Raw genomic sequence first — 21067 nt, 5'->3', positions numbered from 1 at the left:
TCTTACATTTTTGCTCGATCTCTTCATCGTCCAGCAACAAAGAAACGACTTCCTTGGGTTTCAGCGTGTCAGGTCTGAAATTGCCTCCACTAATCACCATCCTTTGTATCTGAAAAATACGAAAAGATAGAAGCTTCATTACATGATAAAAAAAAGTATAAGGAGAAGACACCCGTTTAAATGAAAATCTTTCTGCCGGCTCCAAAGCAGCTAATAACAAAAGAGTTACCCGTTTCATGAGCGTAACCCATAAAATTGAAGCTACAATGATTTTTCAGCACAATTAAAAAACTAAAAACCTATCGCCGTAAGATCTTTAAGATTTATTAAATTTAATTTCTACATTGTGAGTGAATGGAGCTTTTTACAAATATTTCTGCTAGGTAATGGTATTTGAGGTGTGCACTAAATAATTCTACCATTTCTCATCCAATCCCAATGGTCGCACCACCACGTAAATTTAAGCTTGTAAAACTTTACCGCTATATTCAACTGAAAATCATTCTATTATTTACTGACGCGAGTATAAAAAACATGACTCTCCCGCGGGATTTCCGAAGGTAACAAGAAATTTTTCCGTAGTATTGGACTCAAATAAAATCTACGGGGATAAGTAAGACTCCCGTATTTAACTTACGATAAGATTTTCCTGACGACAACTTCTTTCTCACGGGGGAGGGGGGGAACCAGCCTAAATTTGCTACTAGGACCTCGTTCAACTCATCAATACCGTCCTATCGAGTTTTCAGGAACGCCAAATTGGTAAAGACGTCACGAAATGGACAAATGCGATCACGTATGGGACGGCTGGGTTCTCCCCCTCTCGCCCACCCGTTTGACAGCCAGCCAGCCATCATTTGCGACGAGTTCGTCTGCTTCTGCGGCTGGGTAAGCATTGTAATATCACCCATGGGAGAGAACGATGATGAGGGCGGGATGATAAGGTTACACAATCGCCCAGAAATCTACGGAATGCCGGTTTTACCGCACACGTGGCTGGACCACCCGAAGGATAAAGGCACAGAGGGCAGGAGGGTGTGGAGGGGTGGAAACTTGGAAAGTGCCCCCGTAGTTGTGGAACCCAAAGTGACACCTGGAAATCCACTAAGAATTGGGGAAAACCTTTAATAAAAGAGAGATTATATGCCATTTTACTATGGCAGAAGGCAAATATAATTGTGGGCCGGTACAAATAGATAAGTCACATAGCAAATGCAACTTAATCGATGAAAATAAAAGCAAAATATCCAAATGAATACATTTTACGCATTACCACTACATTGTACAAGGGTTAAAAGCCCCCTAATATTTGTTTCGAAAAGAAGAAGGAGCCCAGACAAGTGCTTTCATCAACAGGAGGGCAAATAACTTTGTAGACAGGTATAAATAAACAAGCTACGCAGCACACGGAACTAAATCGATGGAAATATAAGTAAAATATACAACATTTTCATTTGGAAACCCGAAAGCCTAATTGTAAAGGCAATGACAAGAACAATTTGCATATGCTAATGCACACCTAACGCGAGCAAAATCTGCCAATAACAAATGATAATTTAACAACTTCACTAAGCAATGAAAGGAAAACTAAACAAAAGAGCAAATGTTTAGCCTCCAAGACTCCAATAGCATAATTTTCCATTCATAAATCTAACGCCGGGATTGCCAACTAAGTCTCGACTATTGTCAAATTGATTCGATGATAGGAAAGCACCCAATTCATTCTAATATAACAGTAAAGTTGGCAAGGGACCACACACGAGGGAGCCCAGAAAATGTTTATCTTGAGCGAGGATATCATAGGGGTCCCGCGTAACACTGCAACTTGTATCAAGTTAAGGGTTTGGAAAAACGAAGAAAGCGGGTAGTGTCCTTTTGTCCTCCTCCAGAAGAACGAGGGCCACCACCACCACCCACAATCTCCCACCCTGGTAGGGAGCTCTCTTGAAGATCCATCACCTCGCGTTAAGTTGCCTTCGCAACGGCACCCACCCATTATCTCTTATCTCGACCCCACCTCAGAGAAAATACATAAAAGAGCTCTCAAGGTGGCTGAGCTGCAACCAAAATCCAAGTTTTAACATTGAAATCCCAGCATAATATTTAGTACGGGAAATGGAAGAAGTTAGCTAATGCAATATTATCAAAATCCTGATGATTCTCCTTGTTTGAGAGCATCATAATGGCACTAAAACGATTTAAATTTTTCCTGGTGAATACTATTGATGAATTCTTCTCGGATTCTCAGCCAGGTTAATTCTTTCATACAAGCCGACGTTTCGGGAGACGACTTGTCTCCCATCTTCAAGGCCGTACAACTCTTTGAAAGTCCAATTTCACACTGAACCGATACGACCGTTTACAAGGACAACAATACGGCTCAGGTGACGTTCGATAGGCTGTAGGTCTTTCGTAATTCTTCACGTTCTTCCCATATGTTTTTTATACAGCTGATTACAGGTCTCCATGTATTGCTGAGATGAAAGCTGGTGTCGCGATTGAAATTTTTGAGATTTAGGCGGATCTTATTGCTTCCTTAATTATGCGTTCTAAGTAACGTTGTGCGTGCCAAAGGATTTTTGTATCCCGCCATCTAAAAGCATGGTCTTCATTAATGCTGTGTTCCGCCACGGCCGACTTTTCTGGTTGCGCTAATCTGAAAAATCTTCGGTGTTCTTTTACCCTCGTCTCAATCGTTCGGCCTGTATCCCCCACATATATTTTAACGCAGCCTTGAAGATGAGAGACAAGTCGTCTCTCGAAACGTCGGCTTACATGAAAGAATTAACCTGGATGAGAACCCGAGAAGAATTCATTAATGGCAATAAAGTTTACAATCGAAAAAACAACATGAAAACAAAACCTATGGTCGTTGTAAGCAGATCCGAACCATCAGATCCATCACACGATTTCCATTCTTTCCATCAAAATCTTGGTCCCATGTGCAGCACAGCTGTTTATTCCACATACACATAATCACCCTAAGGTCCTCGCCAGAATTGCCACTATGGCAACTCTAAACCAGCGTTTTGATGAATACTTTCAAGCGGTGGCGTAACTATGGAGGGAATGAGGGGGTAGATTCCCCAGAAAGCATCAGAGAAATAACAAAAATATTCAAAACTATTGTCTATTTTTGATGGCTAATAATTGCGTCAGCTTAAAGTTAAATTTTTAGTGCCCAAATGAAAAAACATTGATCACAAATTGATTGATCACCAAAGAAAGACGCTATTATCCGTGACTCATCAGAGAAGCCATCGAAATAAAGAAAAACCCAAATAATTTCAATAGAGAAGATGGCTACACACTGCCCAGCTGTTGGAAACGAGTTTTCAGCGAAAACAAGAAAGCGCATCAAAACGAATCGGCCCCCAGCTGAAAGAAAGGTATATAAAGAAATCACCAACTGCATCCTACACTTCGGACTTGAAGAAGCAAACTGCATCGTTTGCGAAACATGTCGTCGCCTGAGATGAACAGACGCGGGAGAGAACCTGAAAGCAGCCAATCATCGACACCACTCCGCGGAAGCCTTCTTTCCAGTACCGTAAGGGAATCGCCCTTACAAAGAGGCAAGCCCGACACCTTCATACCGACGGGAGGAAGTGAATTCCGCCGAGAATGGAGACAGGAATGCCTTTTTAAGATACGGAGTAGGCGGCAGGCGGGCTAGATGTTACGCCTTACAAGGGGCGCAATGGAAGCGTCCCACGGGACACCCAAAAGCGACTGCCAAACGGGATTAAAATCGACACGCACAGGAGAAGGGGAAACTAAAAGCATCACACAACTCTTTCGTCAAAAGATTATTACGTCTATATCCATAAGTGGAAGCAGCACGCGGATGAAAATCTCACTAAGGAAACTAGTTTCCCCAGCGTGTGTCCGGAATCACTCGCAAATTGTTCTTTTTAAGGCGTCAATAAAAAAGCAGGGGCACGCGTTAAGTGGCAGCGAGGTTGACTCGATTCCTTTAAAAGATCCATCCCAACCGCTTAATGGGCGCAATTCAATCCCGTGCCCACATGATCCTCTCATGAGCCATTGTTGGCCGACGTTTTGGTGATAAAAGCCCATGCGAATGATTAGTCGATCGAAAATATATAAAAATATAATAAAGAACAACGCTACTGTGCGGAAAACAATCGAATATGTGAAGAAAGGAGCGGCATGAAGATGTACAGTAATATCCAAAAATTAGCCATGGGTTAGCGCACGATTGGAATTCCAATCATAAACTGAAAACGAAACTTTATACCTTAAAAACTGAACACGTCCGAGTTTTACGAAGACAGATCAGCAATATTTTGCCTCTCTAACGAATTATGAAGTTATACTTCAGTAGAGGTAAAAGAAAACTAAATGCTCCTCACAAAAATCCTATATTAGTATGCCTAAACATCGCAATGGATACATACCCTGAAATTTTCGAAGTTACAGAAGAAAGGTGAAGATCGAATGGGTAATCCTGTAAGAAATGCGGAAGTTCTAAGAAGAGAAAGTGAGAAGATAAGTCTTTTGTAAATCTTGGGTAGAAGACGGAACGATTTAATCGGCCACAGAAAGAGACACAAGAGTCTCCTGAAAATTATCGTTGAAAGACAGGTGGAAGGGAAGAATGGAAGAGGTTTACCACGGATGAGATTCATAGAGCAGGTGATAAAGGATGAGATTGACCGATAGAACTCCCCTCAAAATTCAAAAACGAATGTTCCAGACATCCACTTTCATGAACACTATGAAATTTTACACGGAGATAGGTGAGGAAAGAAAAAGAGCGTAATCATTGGTAACGGTGAATGTTTTAGCACTTCATCAATGTTTGAAATGAGAATAGAACACGCATAAATTAGATACAATGTTACAAATTTATCTATTTATTAATAAAGTAGTTTCCTTCAGATTAAATTCATGATGGAGAACCGAGTCGTGACAAAAATTTCAGGAAAGAGAAAGCATTTGCGATAATTATATCCATTTTTTTTATAACGAGACGTTTTTCAACATATCATTTTTATGGCAGACTTGCACTTAGCACCCTGTTATAGAGGCACATCCTGGAAATGTTCATAGGGGACAGTGTAAGGGTATCCGTTCGAATGGGAACTGCGGCTCCAGAATGGGACGTAAATTCATTGTTTGTCAAACATACTTGGCTACTATTAATTCTCAACGCCAGCGTGCAACGTCAAATTTATGCACAACTTCACCAACTAAGAAGACTTTACCCCGCTGGCCTCGGATGCGGCGGGGTTAAATCATTGCTCGCCACATAAGAGGTGGCGGATTCGAGTCCCGCCTGGATAGGTTGCTCCCATCCAGAGCATGGACGTTCGTGTACTTAAATTGTTAAGTTGAAAACCCCGATGTAAATGGTGCTGTTTTCGGTGGAACAGGAATAAATAACAGACGATAACACAATTGGGATAAATTAGCTCCTACAATAACTTTTTCGTGTAAAGCGGTCTTTGCAGGAGAAAATGGGTAAGCCAAGCCTTTGATTGCTTTGGGACCAACGGAACAGTTAAACGCACGGACGCAATTTTTCCCACCGACACACGTTTGTTCGTTAAGCCGATTGGGATCCATCAATCGCATCAGACGAACTGGCGCGGGAACTCTCTGGAGGATCCAAGCAAGGGCACCTCCAACGCCAATTTCATTATTGCAATGATGACAGTGTAATCCTTGCCAATGCGCACCGCTCCCTTCAAACCTCCTCCTCCTCCCCCCTGTTGTCCCTCCGACCCCGGGCTGTTATTGCATCCCCGACAGCCACCACCACAAAACCCCTCCGCTCTCTCAAAACACCAACCCTGCGGGGTGCGGGGGGCAGGGAGAGGGAGAGAGGTCGCCGCTATCGGATTGAGCGGAAAGGGGTATCGATGTCAGGGAGGAAGTGGGCAACCGGCCAAGTTGAGGTCGGTTGAAAGGAAGGGATGGGGAAGATAGAAGGGCGGGGGAAGGAAGAGAAGCAGAGCAAAAAAAAACACGTATGTACTGGCGACATGTGGAATAAAGGGCCGACACGCAGCGACCAGACCGGGCGGGTAGGATTCAACCAATTACCTCCCGAAATCACGGCGTTTAAAACTTCAAAGAGAGCCACCAGATAACGAGACGATATTTTAAATCAGGGGTCTTCCACCTTTTTTGATGCAAAGGAAGAAATCGATTTCATAACAATGCTCCATGACACTTTACGACCACATCAATACAATTTTTTAAAACATAATTTCTAAGAGCAATAATCTTCATTTGTTACAAAGTTCAATCAATCAATGTGATTTTAAAAATTATTTTTAACGAGTGTGTCGACATATATTTTATATTGTGTGGCGCGATACAATATTTTCTTTGATCTCTATGGGCAACAAGAAATTAGCCGCATGGGATCGTGAGCCGCGGGTTGAAGGCCCTCGTTGTAAATGATACAATTTAGATACACGGACCCGGATTTCAATACAAAGATAGATACAAGGCTCCAAATCGAGTAATTAACTGCTCAAACGCATAAAGAAACAAATTCCGAGTGATAGACATACCGATACCTCCACTGCACAAACGTTCAATAATCGCCCACCGTATCAAATCGCTCATCTAGTACTACAAGGGCTACTAGATGGGCGGATTTGATTCGGTGGTCGATTGTTGAGCGTTTGTGCAGTGGAGGTATCTATACGGCTTACGATCACGTAAAATTATCATTCAAGTAGTTACATGGAATAGTCATCCTTCTTCACTAAGGTCTCTTTCACTCCCATAAAATTATAGAATAAATCAGGTAAAGGCACTCCAAATATAAGCCTGTTCAACCATAGCCCACCGCCTGCTCATATGGTTATCGTATTCTATTCATCTTAGTAGGCAACTTGTCCTACATTCTTTCCTTTTGACTCCATCAGAGTCGTGCGTCACTTTTACAACGAGGGATCAGCCCATATCAAAGTTGAAGATAACCTTTTATAATAACTGCCCACAAAAATATGGAGCTACAAATAGGGATGGACGGATCCAGGATTTTTTTTCGGATCCGGATTCGGATCGGATCCTTGATTTTCGGAGCCGGATCTTTCGTACGGATATTTTCGGATCCAAATACATTTTCAAATTCTTGCTATTAAACGAAGTAATTACTCATGTTTATTCTGGGTACATACAATCACAGGAATGCTTGTTAGATTTTCATACACATTTTAATGTTTTTATAAATTAAAAATCATTTTTATAGGCTATCAAGTTTTTTTTTTAAACATCCTAACATGCTCAAGACCTAAACTGATACGCTTGGGTATGGAAAGAAAATAGGAAAAATCTTCGGATAAACCACTGAACAGTGGCGTAGCGAGAAGGGGAAGTGCGGGGGGTCCGGGCCCCCCGAAATATAAAAACACAATTAATTTCCTTTATGAAAGGAAACAAATCGTTGAAAAATCATGAATTTACAATAGATTTCTTAACAGCCTCTGTTCTTTTCTCTGATCTGGAACAGAGGCACGGGAAGAAAACAACAGAGGTACGGGCTGATGGACGGCCGAGGGTGGTTTTCTGAAATCCGCGACATAGTTTCTTTTCACGTGGTTATTATCCTACGACGCTGAGATTACCCCGATGATTGTTCAATCTCTTGAGAAGAGTCACACTATGTGCCAGTCGTATTTCGCCTTTTTTATTTTCCACGGCTGAAATTCTCCTACGTAACTTCTGCGAGAGCTTTCAAACAAAACGGTTCGTGAGTAGGACAAGAATCGCATGTAACGGCGCATTCGGAAAGAGAATCGGAACTCTTTCCACCCATATTGCGTTGCTTTCACTGAACCTATTATTTAAAATTTCGGATCCAGTTCCGATGTCTTCCGCGACTTTGGATCCAATGTATCCGATGAAGGGAAATATCCGCGGATATTTGGACCGAGGTATCCATCCCTAGTTACAAACATCGTACGACATCTTACTGAAATTTGAATAACATAAAATAATGGATAAAGAGACGTGCATTATAATTAAGGCTCAAAATACAGTTTATTCATTTTATTACTTCCATTAGAATTTTTTGAACTGAGGAATTAGATTCCTACAATCTTAAATCTTTCTCTATCTTAATACCTACGCCCTTGTATCCAACAAGTTTCTTGTAATCCACTTCTACGCCTTCATGTAATTAAATAAAAAGTTGGACACCAAAGATGAGAATTGTATCGTTACATAGAACAAGCTCAAGACTACTTCCGCGTTCTTTTTCGTACAAGAGGCTGCTATAAACTAAAAACGAAATAATACTGATAAGCAAAAATACGAAGAAGAAGTTTTATCCTAAATAAATTAGGGGTATCCAGTGCCATTTTAATACATTGGATTTATTAACGAAAGTAAACTTGGTAGCGAAAAAAAAATATATGGTCATAATAAAGAGATAAAGCAGACGATATTAAATATGCAAAACAAGATATGCTGGTTATTTTTATAGCAAGTGGCCGCCGATTGTTTCTTGGCCCCCGCCCCGATTGCTGCGCAACCGGGAAATCCAACAACCAAGGAGCTATTATCTAAAATCATAATTCTTCTCCCTTCCTGGATTAAACTGCCCCCTCTGCATTAGCTCCTGTACCGTTGACCCCATCAATCCTTCCATTTCAAGTTCTCCTTGAGCGCAGACGCAGCATATACTCGAGAGTGCCGCCCTTTCCACTAGAATGCGTACGAGACACTGCAGCAAGAGAAGATGCAAGTGACCTCGAGCAATCCGAAGTTCACATGAAAACGCAGGTGTTCCCGGAGAGCACTTGCGCTCTAGCTTAAGGAGGTTGGTCCCTAACGTACATACGTCATTTTCATGGAAATTTGAAAATATACTCCTCGAACTGTAGTTCGTCGCCTGACTACCACAAAATGGGCTTTCCATGCTATGATCTCTCGAAATTGCACTTGAAAATCCGTATTTTTATTCGGGTTCTTACAGCGATGCCAGCCTACGCATATAAAATGATTTCAGAAAATTTTTAATAAGTACATACGAGTAAAAAAATTGCAATAATATTAGTTATATCGTAAGTATCACTATAATGATAACACTTAGGTTGGTCACCTGATGATTTTTTGAGATGCTAGCAAACGAATGCTGTGACTGAAATCAAATCACGTTAGTTGCACAAAAAGGTGCTATCCTCGGCTAAATAACTGTTTAAAGTGTTATTTTAAAAATACAACGATTTCTTCATCCACATTATCTGTAGCCTCATTTTGATTTCAACCTCGGATGTCGTCTGTAATGGCACTATAAACACATTTATTTTTACGACATGTAGGACAAGTATTTGTGTTGAATCGCGCAGTCGCGAACCTATCCCCTTAACTGCCGAAAAATCTTCCCAGCATTTCTCCCGTGCGATTTTAAGGATCAAAACTGTAATAGGGCTGTCTCCGACCATACTTACGTTGTTGCGCAACAAACGATTCTGGGACAGGAAAAATTCAAACTAATTACCAAAAACCGGATGACACTGATGGATAGGTGGTACAGAAGGTATAACATTAACGATTTTCCTCGCCAACTAAGGAATTCATCATGTGCCTTCAATGAATTTGAATGTCCCCGATTAATAGCCGCATTTGGGCACGCAACGATACTCGGAGAATTCGCTGGGTTTGAAAACAATTCGATTCCCAAAATAATAAGAAATCTAATAAAGATGCCGGATCAGCCCGGAAAAATTAAGGCATAACTATCCATGATCATTTTTTTCCGTAAAACTAGCTCAAAAGCAATATGCATAGACTAAAATTGACATAGCACCAATCATTTCATTCCTGTAACGAAAGCTATAACGTAAGAACGGTTGCAAATGACGGGTAGGAGTGGTTCTGAGTAACATAAGGAATCTGATAGGAGGTGAAGTTTTAAACTTTAGAGAATCTGTAATCTGGCCTCGGAAGTAATGGGTAAGGAAATCTTTCAAAGTGATACTCAAACTTCAATGTCTAATTTAGCGTTGTAAGAGAGAGAAAGTTATTAGCAGCTCAACCACTTACTGGTGAAAAGTAGCGTATAGAGAAGACAGCACTTTTGGGAGGGGTCTAAATAAATTCAAGTTTACGTTTAGTAATGTTAAATAAGAGCACCCAATACATTTTACATTTCCAATAATTGGGAAATTAAAAACACAAAGAAAATAGGGCAATACAATAAGATAGATAGGAATAACTTCGATAGCCCCGTATAAACGCTTCAGTGGATGAGCGCATGTCATCTATCCGTCGACTTAACCTCAATTAAAGAGGAATAACTACCTATAGCTACATCATATAAGATGAATGCGTCAACACATAATAACAGCCGGACACGAGAAGTCGAATTTAAAATGCAATGAATGCAAACAATGAAATGTGGCTACACGATAAGCTGAAAGGAACATTAAAGTATTTACTTAATTTTTTGGCATATAAAAGACTTTTATTGCTTCCCTTACTTTGAGAAATTCTGTCGCATAAATTAAACCGATTACTGACCCCATTAACTAGTGTAACAAAAAATTACCGAATAATGCAATGCATAAGATACATAAGGATATTAAATAATTCCTGAAAAACCGCTAACATGATCACCACAATTTAACATAAAGACATCAAATAATTATTTTTTAAATACGTTAAAAATTCTCCAGTCGATGATAAAAATTCACATTCGTGTCGGTAAAAAGAGAGCACACCTGAAAACAAAGCTAAAGGCTCAACCGAAAAGTGACAAGACATATCATGGCCATATTTTCCTTCCTCGTCAACAGCGATGAGGAGTTATCAAAGGCATAAACGACGGAAAGCCGTCAAAAAAATATTTCCCCGTCACTTTTGCGTGTGAGGTACACCCAGGAGCATCCCAGAGGTGGGAAGAAAAGAGGCGGGGGTCTTCCCCCCTGCGGTTTTTCACGACACCCGACCCCAACGGAGCAAGCCAGCCGAAAAGACCGACCATCCAAATGCCCACCACATCCGCCACGTTCTATCCCCTGCTCCTCTTCTCTTTTTTAAAGCGAAGAGCCACGAACCACGTGCTCCTGACATCTCTGCCGGTGTCGCGTGCCAGGGACAGATGGGAAGAAGACCCATCAGTGGACACAGAGAGAGAGACACCGTGATTGCAGACAGACAGAGGCGGATGGGCAAGCAAAACGAGGTGGACGCGATTTCAGCCGAAGACGTGGATTGCGGAGGGGAAAAAAATTAGTGGAATTGAAACCCTGGACGACTCGGGGAGTGAGGGGAGGGGTAATAGCAGGGGAAGTTCCAAAACGCCGGAAGTGTCATCCATCTTCCGGGAGTAAAACCAAAGGACGATATCCTACCGGCAGGACATCTCAGTCGTTAGGGTCCATCGCAAAGCCATCCCTCCGAAAGTGAGGAAAAAAACCACAAAACGAACCGCCGGTTAGGCGACACCCGGCCCTGATACCACCACTCCCCTTCTAACCCCTCCGTTTAACTCATGGGCATCTAATTCCTTTAACGACAGGCGGTTTTCGACCAATTCATTTACGGAAATGTGGAGGGAAGAGAAACGAGGGAGGGAGCCATGCAGAAAAAGCTGCAGGCGAATGTCTAGGTTTCCAACTCTCACGTTCAAACACTAATTGTAGGTTAAGCCTATATTATACGATAATTATTCACGAACGATAATTTATGACGTCCATGGATCATCTGATACATTCTTTTGTAAAATGAATGGAATGATTGCTTAAGTCCCGTTCATAATAAATTGAGTAGACGTATCTTGCCATATTTTGACCGAGATCAATACGTGAATGATTACACCAATCACCTCTCAGACCGTGAATTAATCGTCAAATCGATTTGAGAAGACTTTCGTTGGTTTATACAAATCTCTACAGATCGACCTATTTTTTATGCTACTGCCTAAATTTAAGGGAGATTCGAGATTTTCTCCATTACTGACAACGCTGAGTCGAATTTATTTTTGACATTTAAGTTGCCATGACCTAAGATACCATCTTTCCACGTTTTCAACTCCATGGTAAAGCACAGTTAAAACGTTGTGAACAAAGTTTTACGGTCATTTACAGTATGACAAATAAATTCTCATTTTTGTGCATGCTATTCACAATGTTATTTTCATCAACTGGTGGCAGTACCATAGGTATTTTTGCCGTGCACATATGGACTGCAGGGATTTTACGTTCGTGTTCGATGAAGAAAACTCAATGGTCACACATGGAAAACGGAGCAGAGATCGCTTTGATTGTCGCTAGCAAAGACGATATCGTTCGAAAGCCATCATTTGAGCTGTCAATGCCACTTCCCTTGCACAAGTAGATGAAAAATGTTCGTGAAGATTCGGGCTTAAGGTAGAGAGACAGCACTATTCACTGCACTACCGGATCCATCAAACAATATTTTACAGGAACTAGACGAACAATTTCATTAATGAAAAACTGATATTGAAAAACTTGACACACTCTCCTAGCTCGCAAGCAACTCCCATCTCCAATTAAATTTTTTAAATTCATTTCGTGGAAGTAACTCGATTATTAAGTAAGATTTTCAGAGCGCGTGTTGAGGGTAAATACCTTACCCACCTTCGATGACTATGCTTAGTGGAATTACGACGTTTAAAGTTGCTTTCAACTAAAAGACTCTCTTTTAATGTTTCCAACTCCTTAGCAAAGCTAAGTCAAGAAGTTGTGAACAAAACTTCATGCGCATTGAACTTCACACCATGATACCAAAATGGAATACGTGAAAAGGTTCAACTACATAAAAGTATATTTATGATCCCAAAAAATTACAGAAATTCTCATCCAATTCCTGTTCATTAGCTAATACTTAAGAGCGCTCTCCTTAACGTAAGTACGAAAGGAACAGATGTTCGCAAGCTATTGTATTAAAATTTGACACGATTGAAACAAAATATTATAAAACACGAGAAACGGTTCAATATTCTCAAAACATCCTACGTTGTATGCACAAGGGATGACACGATTCACGGGTTGGTGTGGTGGCTAGAGTGTTGGCTTCCCACCCCGTGGGCTCGGGTTCAAATCCCGGTGGTGGCAGAGAATTTTCAGAGACTGCCTGATCCCTGCTTGAATGTTGTGTTAAGGACATTACAAGGACAACAATCCGTCCGTCGGATGGGACGTTAAGCCGTGGTCCCCTTGGCGCCTTTCGTTAAGAGCAGGCTAATGCCGACGCCGGGTTTCTCTCCACCCTTACTTACCTACCCTTCCCTCGTGGCGCTTATGACCTAAGCTGTCGGTCACCTCCTTCAAAATACTTACCTACTTACTATGACACAATTTATCTTGGAGTTGGGATATGAAAACACTCACCTCGCTCTTCTCCCGGGCTCTCTGTAGGATTCGTTCTTCTATACTCCCCTTACATATTAGCCTGTACACGGTGACTTGCTTGGTCTGTCCCAGACGATGGGCTCGGTCCATGGCTTGCTGGTCGACTGTGGGGTTCCAGTCACTGTCATAGAAAATGACCTGTCAATAAGAAAACAACAAGAGCTAATTAGTATGGTCTAGGAAAAGACAAGTTAACACATCTTGGCTTAAAGATACAATGAATAGCAAGTTACTGCGGTCATCCATCAAATGGACGAAAATGGTAATATCTGAGTGAGGTACAACAATGAAACTCACAAAATCAGTAGAAATAAGCGTGGTGGAGTGGATTTTTTTTATATTGAAAGAAATCCTATCAATTTTCAACGATTTAACCGGGATTCGAACCCGGATTCCCCGATTTCCGGTCGATTGCTTAAGCGAGTTAAGCTACTGAGGCGTCATTCTCAACAGGGGGGAATGGCGCCTTGGTAGCTAAATTGGCCGGACTCGACCGGAAATCGGGGGATCAGGGTTCGAGTCCCGCTCAAGGGGAATGATTTTTTCTCTCTGTGGATTTTTCCCACAATTTATACTTGCCCATTGAACTTCATAAAAATAAACATTTCCGACAACTAAGTAAGAAACTACACATTGGAGGATTGACACTGAACGTAAAGGCAGATACTACACGCGCGTTAAGTCCAATAACGCATTTAGTACATGGTCTAAGCTTGTATCTAATCAAACATGCCCACGTCTGCGGAAATTCCGACGTTACAGGATACTTCCCCGACGGAGCACACATACCCTCACCCCCACAGCCTATCGGGGCCCGTCAAACGCACGCAGATCAATTTCCGTGAGTATTAGCGCTAAGTGCCCGCTTCAGCCGTCCTATTGTTCCGCCATACTCCGCCGACCCCTAATTTCCTCTTCGCACATATCCCCCTTGCCCTCCACCCAAAGATACCTTAACGAGGGACCACATCCTGCCGTCAAAAGAGGAGCTCGGGCGAGAAGAGGACAGGACGTCACCATGGATACAGAGGGGGATGATGGTAATGACTAAGGGAAATCTCTTTGAAAAGGACGGGAGGGATATCTCCGATTTCGCACCGAGCATGCCGTCGGCGGTCCGATGCGGGTCCAGGGACCAAAGGTGAGGAAAGGGAAAGGGTACTAGAGAGACGTTTGAGGAGGAAGATGTTAAGTTGAAGAGGGAGGGTTTTTAGAACCCTGTAGTCCGGAAGAGGAGGAATGACTGGGGGGTAAAGTGAGCGAGAGAATCAACGGCGAAGGTAGGGCCTCGTTGGTCCAGGGGCAGACGACTGAAGTGAGGAACCCTCTAGCCCCTTCCGCCATGAAATGGAATTTATACAATTAAAGTATTGTAAGTAAATATGCTTCAATCTCCTGATATTAGAAACGATATCCCTTATTATCGATACTGATAGACAAAAAAATGTTTCCATTCTCCTCTTAAAAGCCCCCCGAGAACTGCTCCGAGCTCACCATAACAATTATGCCAGTCGAAAGAATAGGACATGTAAAGTCAGCTACATCGAAAAAATGTGTCAAATTTTAAGAAGAAAAATGATTCAGGTACAATAGAGGGGATTCCCAAACTTAAAGAGGCTGGCCGTTCCACAGTACATCGCATTTTCGTCCAAATACCAATCAGTCATACAGCATAATACAAAAAAATTCACGAACCTAAATATAAAATTTTTAATGCTGATATTTTAAATGTTTTCGCCTAATATTTGAAAAGAATTTTTTTTCGTAAATAGGAATTCAGGACCGTCAGGATTATAACGTCCCCCCCCCCCCCCCAAAAGGTCCACGCAACAGTTAGGGAATGGCTTATGTCAAGGTCGGTAGGCTAACTGCGGATACAACCGCCAAAAAATCCATTACCGCAGTTTAGAACAATGATATTCCGGTAATGGGTGAAACGTCACCAATGGAGGAAAGATAACGAAAAATCCTGTATCGGTTCCTACAGTACATTATTTAATCCTAATATTTAGGTTCTAAGTGGCTCTCTACCCTAAACTATGGACGGTTCATAGTGGGAGCCATGGGACTGCTTCGCATTTGTCTGTAGATAAATAATCTTTGGATTCATTACTATTAGAAAGACGAGAAAGACATCTAAAGACGTCCTTCCCTTCCGTCACGTTTTTTTCTTTAGTCAACAATCCATAAGTAGAGAGCATCTCATCGAATATCATAGGAGGAGATAATTTACGGACAAAAAAGCAACCCCGCAGAGCCCGTCACAAAATATTTTCAGAATGATTCAAGACCACGAGAATTTAAATCACTATATTAAATGTGATATTGGTGTTCATTACTCCATTTGATCACCTTCAATGCACTTGAGTACATTCTGAAATTCCGAATAATGTGCATGATTTCATTTGGGGTAAAGTTTTTCTACGAGCATGAGTTACGTTTTTCAACGAGAAACCCAGGTGATTGGTCGTAACACAAAAAGAACCCGAGGTGAATGGGGAGAGGGAAGGATGAGAACAAAGACGAGGTGGAAAGGGACACAAACGACCGCAGGGGAGCGGCAAGATCAGAAAAGTTTGAGACGGTAGAATTGCTGTCCCAAGATAGAGGCGTCGTGAAAGAATCATCTCCAAAAAAAGGCTGGAATAAAGAAGATTTGCGGGTACTCGAAGGAGATAGAGGATAAAAAAGACAGGAGAGGGCCATCTCAGACAGAAAAAAAGCTTCATTGACGGTGGGAGAACATCCGTTTAACCTTCGGTTCCTTTCTTCACCAAGTTTTTGGTCGGCACAAGTGGGAATGACGCGGCGTTATGGAAGCTCCTTAAAAGACTGACTCGTCAATGGTTTTCGACTCACTCGACCGAGGTTTCATCTATCCTACCGACCAAGGATACGCTTTTACCGAGATAAGTTGACACTACTATATTCAACCTAGTGAAAAGTAGGAAAACATTACCAAATTGACCACGAAAGCAATTATTATCATTGGCATTCTACCGGCCAAGTTAGGTTTTCATGAAGCATTTTATGTGCCACCTAAATTATCTCCCATCCCGTAGTTGAGGTACCCTGTTAAATTTCCACTCAGAAACGAGGTTTGGAACGGAAATTCCATTTTCGTAAGAAACTTGCTCTTCAAACAGTAGGTATGTACTAAATCGATGGCCGACAAAGCTTGGGCTTACCAAGAAATATTTCTAGGCAGTGCATGTAAATTTCAGCGGCAATCGGTAGTGTCTTATTGCGAAGCTTGCGATCTATAAATAACAATGAATATTGCGACGTCAATAGATATTAATGCCGTTTCGACAAAAAAGCAGCTATGCAAGTCAAAAATACGTCGTAATAGTGATTAAAATAAAATGTAGTCACGTTACCACCTGGATCTTAGAATACGCACTTCATTAGTTACGTAAAGCTAAGTCCAAATACGGTATACAGGATGTCCCATTTATCTTGACCACCCGAAATAGCTTTTTGTCCAGATGCAAATTCAAAAATGTGTCAAGCAAATGTTCATTAGTCGTCAGGGGGACATTAATCAGCATGATTGCCTTCCTTGTAGCTTTGTTATTTACAAAAAGATATGAACAGCGGTATGTCTTTTTTAAATGGCACCCTATATTTTTATCCGGCAATTCATTTCCTCTCCTAAAGACTTATTCAAAAATGTAGTACCATTAATTCCCAAATATACGATGGAACAATAATTGCTTGGCCTGAACGCATGTCGTTCTTCGTTGCTGGTTGTGTATGCACATTGCGGTGGCATTTGAAACGAGGAATACGAATCTGCATGCGCCCTTTTGTCTTCTCGGAAGAGCTGGGAACAAGACGGGGGCGTCGAACACGACATAGCGAGCCGGTCAACTTTCAAATGCGTGCACAGACAAATGCAGGCTCAGCAGCCACATCCACTTAAACGGAAGGCGATACCTATCAAACTCAAGTGGTCGTCTGTGCCATCCACAGCCACGCGTGCCTTGATTTGCAACAACGCGATGCAGATATAGGGAGATAGGGCACGACGCGATCAGAAAAAAAGCACCGAAGAGTGCATCCGTGGGTGTAATGGGAATTACCCTGTAGAGGGAGCGAGCGATCACCACAACGAAACACAATTCTCTCGGCTCACACATAGGGGTGAAAGGAGATAGAAGATAACACGCATCCATGTAAGAAATTAGGCGCAGATTAAGCGACGCATACACCTCGGAGTAAACATAAACATGAAGCGCTCGATTGGTCTGAGCAGTAGCCAAAAGCTATGGAAAACACTCAAACTACGCGACTTCCGACTAATGTCAACACTGTTTTGAAAACTTATATAAATTAAAGCCTAAAGCTCCAATTTAAAGGAAGACACTACTTCTAAAAATTGCTCTAAATTAAATGAATATCTATGCAAACTAGTAATAAACTCACCATTAAAATAAAAATAACATTATTTTAGACGTTCACGGGGTAGGCACCCCGTAGGTAGGAATCCTTTAACAGTCTTACCTGGTCTCTCACCCGAGATTATTTTACAAATATTATTCGCCAGAAAAACCTACGATCCTTAATAAAAGAATGCTTCATATGGAATTAACGGTCTACTCTTCAAAGGGAAAGTCCATCTCGAGATAAATCAAGAGATGCCAATGTTTGCAATCTTAACCACACTAGTAATCAACAATTGTCTCGCACCAAATACGTGGTCGTAATAACAATGTTGCGTAGAGAAAATAAAATTAAAAATACTCCTATAAGCCGCAGAATAGATTTCAAATACTTGCATAAACATATCGAAAATTTATGAGACGTAATTTTGATCAAATCACAGCGATTCATGAAGCGCTCCTGCGCACATAACTAACAATTAATTCGTAAATTTTATGCACATGAAATTACCACTTTTGTACAGATGAAAAATGGTGAGCAAAAAGATATCCTTCTATACAACTACCGTAAGACAAAAACGTCTACAAGATGAAAAATGCAACAGCGCTGGCTGAAATTTATAAATGTAACAATAATAGTAATATCAAATCATATCTCACAATATTTTTCGATTTAAACGAGCAGCTGAAAAGCATTAGTAAACGTGAGAAGTAAATCTTTTTCGCTCCAAATCACTCCCTCGAGTCCCAAAGGCCTCAGGCGATGGGATGTTGATTCACGTAGCAACCAAGGCCGTTGCCATGGACGAAGGGAGTATCGCACCACTAAATACCCGTATCTCTGGCACCGTTTTGGCAGTGGTGCAGTAACATTAGGGATTTCTATTGGTAAATTGGCATCAGGGATTACCATATGCGTTCTATAGATAAAAGCAATGGACGCAAAGAGAAAAAAAGCATTGGACGGTTCCCAAAATTTGGTATACTTCATCAGTGACGTAGCGAGGAGTGTTTTGGGGGATAAAACCCCCCTCAGAGCTCAAAGAATTTTTTATAAAAATATATTAATGTGAAAAAATTTTGATTAACATTACGGGGACGGATGATTTAAAATTTATTTTAAAATAATTTCTGGGGAGAGCACCCGCACCTCCTGCTTACCCTGCCGGTATTCCATATCCCCCAGACCCTTCAGTATATTAGTTGCGGGTAAAACCCCCTTACTTAATTCCTAGTTGTGTCCCTGCACTCCATAACTAAGCTTCTATATTCTGTAGGAACGGATAGAATAATCGAAGGCAGACCAACAAGTTGAGCATTACGTGAAACCAACTGAAATAATAAAAACCGTATCTTCTCTCAGTAAAATTATTTCACGGACAGCAAACTATTCTTTTCATAACAACAAGGGCATATTAATCACACAGTCAATAAATTCAAATACATAATTATCAATATTTTCCATCGAAATATTTGGCGGAAGAATATTCCATTACACTTATTGATAGAGTAATCTGCTACATTTCAAATATGAGACAAACGTTGATACCACAATTAATGATGAAAATACAGTCGATTCCTAATAAAATATTCTCCTCTTCACTCTATACATGTTCAATTGATTAGACTTCGTCATATTTCAATTAATCACAGCAAACGATCGTGACCATTTAACTAGGGAAAATATTCTGGAGAACATAAATGATTGCCGAGCTTGTCACCCTTGGAAATAAACATCAAATCGATGAGGAATAACCGGAGACAAATCTCACAATCTTAACGTGAAGAGAGGTAAACGGTAAAAGGTCAGTTAATATCCCTACATGCTATCAATTAAGAGCAAGTGCCAAGGATGCGATGTTTTGAAAAAGCAATTACGACCATCATCTTTGCAAGCACGATATATCCTCGAACCTATGCGGTATTTCAATCACATTCCAATGCACAAGAAGCGAATGGCACGCGGGAAAAAGGTGACGCGTCGAAGAGAGGAAAATAGAGAAGCCTTCTTCCCACCAGCAGCGGTGAGAAAATATGTGCCCATATCTCCCCCAGACATCGATAAAAGCCAACCAATACGAAGGCGTCGCAGACGGGAAGAGAGTGTTATTCCGACGGGAGTGCCTACCACCTCGGGGGCAATTTCGTTCCTTTCCAAGCCACCGGCAGTCTATTTCGAATGTTGATGACATCTGCACGAGGGGCAAATGATTGAAAATGCGCACCATTAAAGCTAATCTGTGACACAAAGGACGGACGGAATTGTACAACCAACTGCAGGGGTGTTCGAGCCACAAGGTTCAATGACGCAAAATGATGTCAGGATATTTCTCACGACAACGTAACATTAATGTAATAGGAAATACTGTGAAAGAAAAAATCATTCTTATTTAAAAACTACACGCATCTTCGCATTTTAAATTACTGAATTGGCATAATAATTTATAATAATTGATTCGCATGTAAAATGAATACGCAAATGGCTGACTAAAAACCGAGATATTTACCATAATGATGAAAAAATACCATCCAGAAACAGTTGAGGAACCGCTTCCGAAGTCAGTTTAAAGAAAATACGACTAAATTTGCAGAATCGAAAGAGGAAAAAACTTGGGCGATGATACTATTTTTGTAAAAATAAAAAGTACCATATTGTCGGCACAATATTTTGGATTTTATATTGAAATAATACAATAACTCAGTGTGCGAGATTGAGCATTTACAGCAGCTCTAAGGCACACGAAAGGCTATCTACCACCTTCTTGGAAAAGCAGAAACAGAGCCAGATGAAGGATTTGTGTATTTTCATAGATTTCAATACGAAAAAATGCATTAATTAACATAGTGAACGTAAAAACTCATTTGCTTTTTGAGAAACCATGCATGAAATCGAATAGCAAGACTTCAGCATCAAATCTAAGGATGGCCAGGACAGTCCCTAAGTTGACCCAAATGATTTTTTAGATAATAACGAAACGTTAAACTCACCCTGCGTCAGAAGCTCCATGCCCTGATTCCCAATTCCTTGATATAGCAATAGAATAGAGCAATTGGCTAACCGAAAATTTCGAGGAAATTCACAATACGCACATCAGGAAATACCTAAACACCCCCAACTGAATTATAAGCAAGTTTAATTAGACTGGATTTTGAAAGAGAGCAGTTACAGGATAGAAAAGAAATTTGACGAAAAGAAGTATTAATTATTTATTATTATTATTATTATCCTTTTTGTAATTATGATCCCATTATTTCCGTCAAATGGCCTCAAAAATACGTCATAAAATTTCACCAACTTCAGAATTGTAAAATAGTACA

General features: G+C 41.0%; 1 protein-coding gene across 4 annotated transcripts in view; it reads right to left on the bottom strand.

Annotated features, from left to right (window-relative positions):
- The window catches only part of LOC124157268 (chromatin-remodeling ATPase INO80), a 189290-nt gene that overhangs the window by 67501 nt on the left and 100722 nt on the right, over positions 1-21067 (bottom strand). For all 4 annotated transcript variants that reach the window (XM_046531843.1, XM_046531841.1, XM_046531842.1 and 1 more), the window contains exons 24-25: positions 13344-13502; positions 7-109 (exon numbers count right to left, since the gene is read on the bottom strand). In XM_046531843.1, the coding sequence (XP_046387799.1) occupies positions 7-109; positions 13344-13502 (262 nt within the window). The remainder of the gene's footprint in view (positions 1-6; positions 110-13343; positions 13503-21067) is intronic.

The sequence above is a fragment of the Ischnura elegans genome, chromosome 4 (assembly GCF_921293095.1).
Source record: "Ischnura elegans chromosome 4, ioIscEleg1.1, whole genome shotgun sequence".
NCBI lineage: Eukaryota > Metazoa > Arthropoda > Insecta > Odonata > Coenagrionidae > Ischnura > Ischnura elegans.
This window is presented reverse-complemented; position numbering and strand designations above follow the sequence as displayed.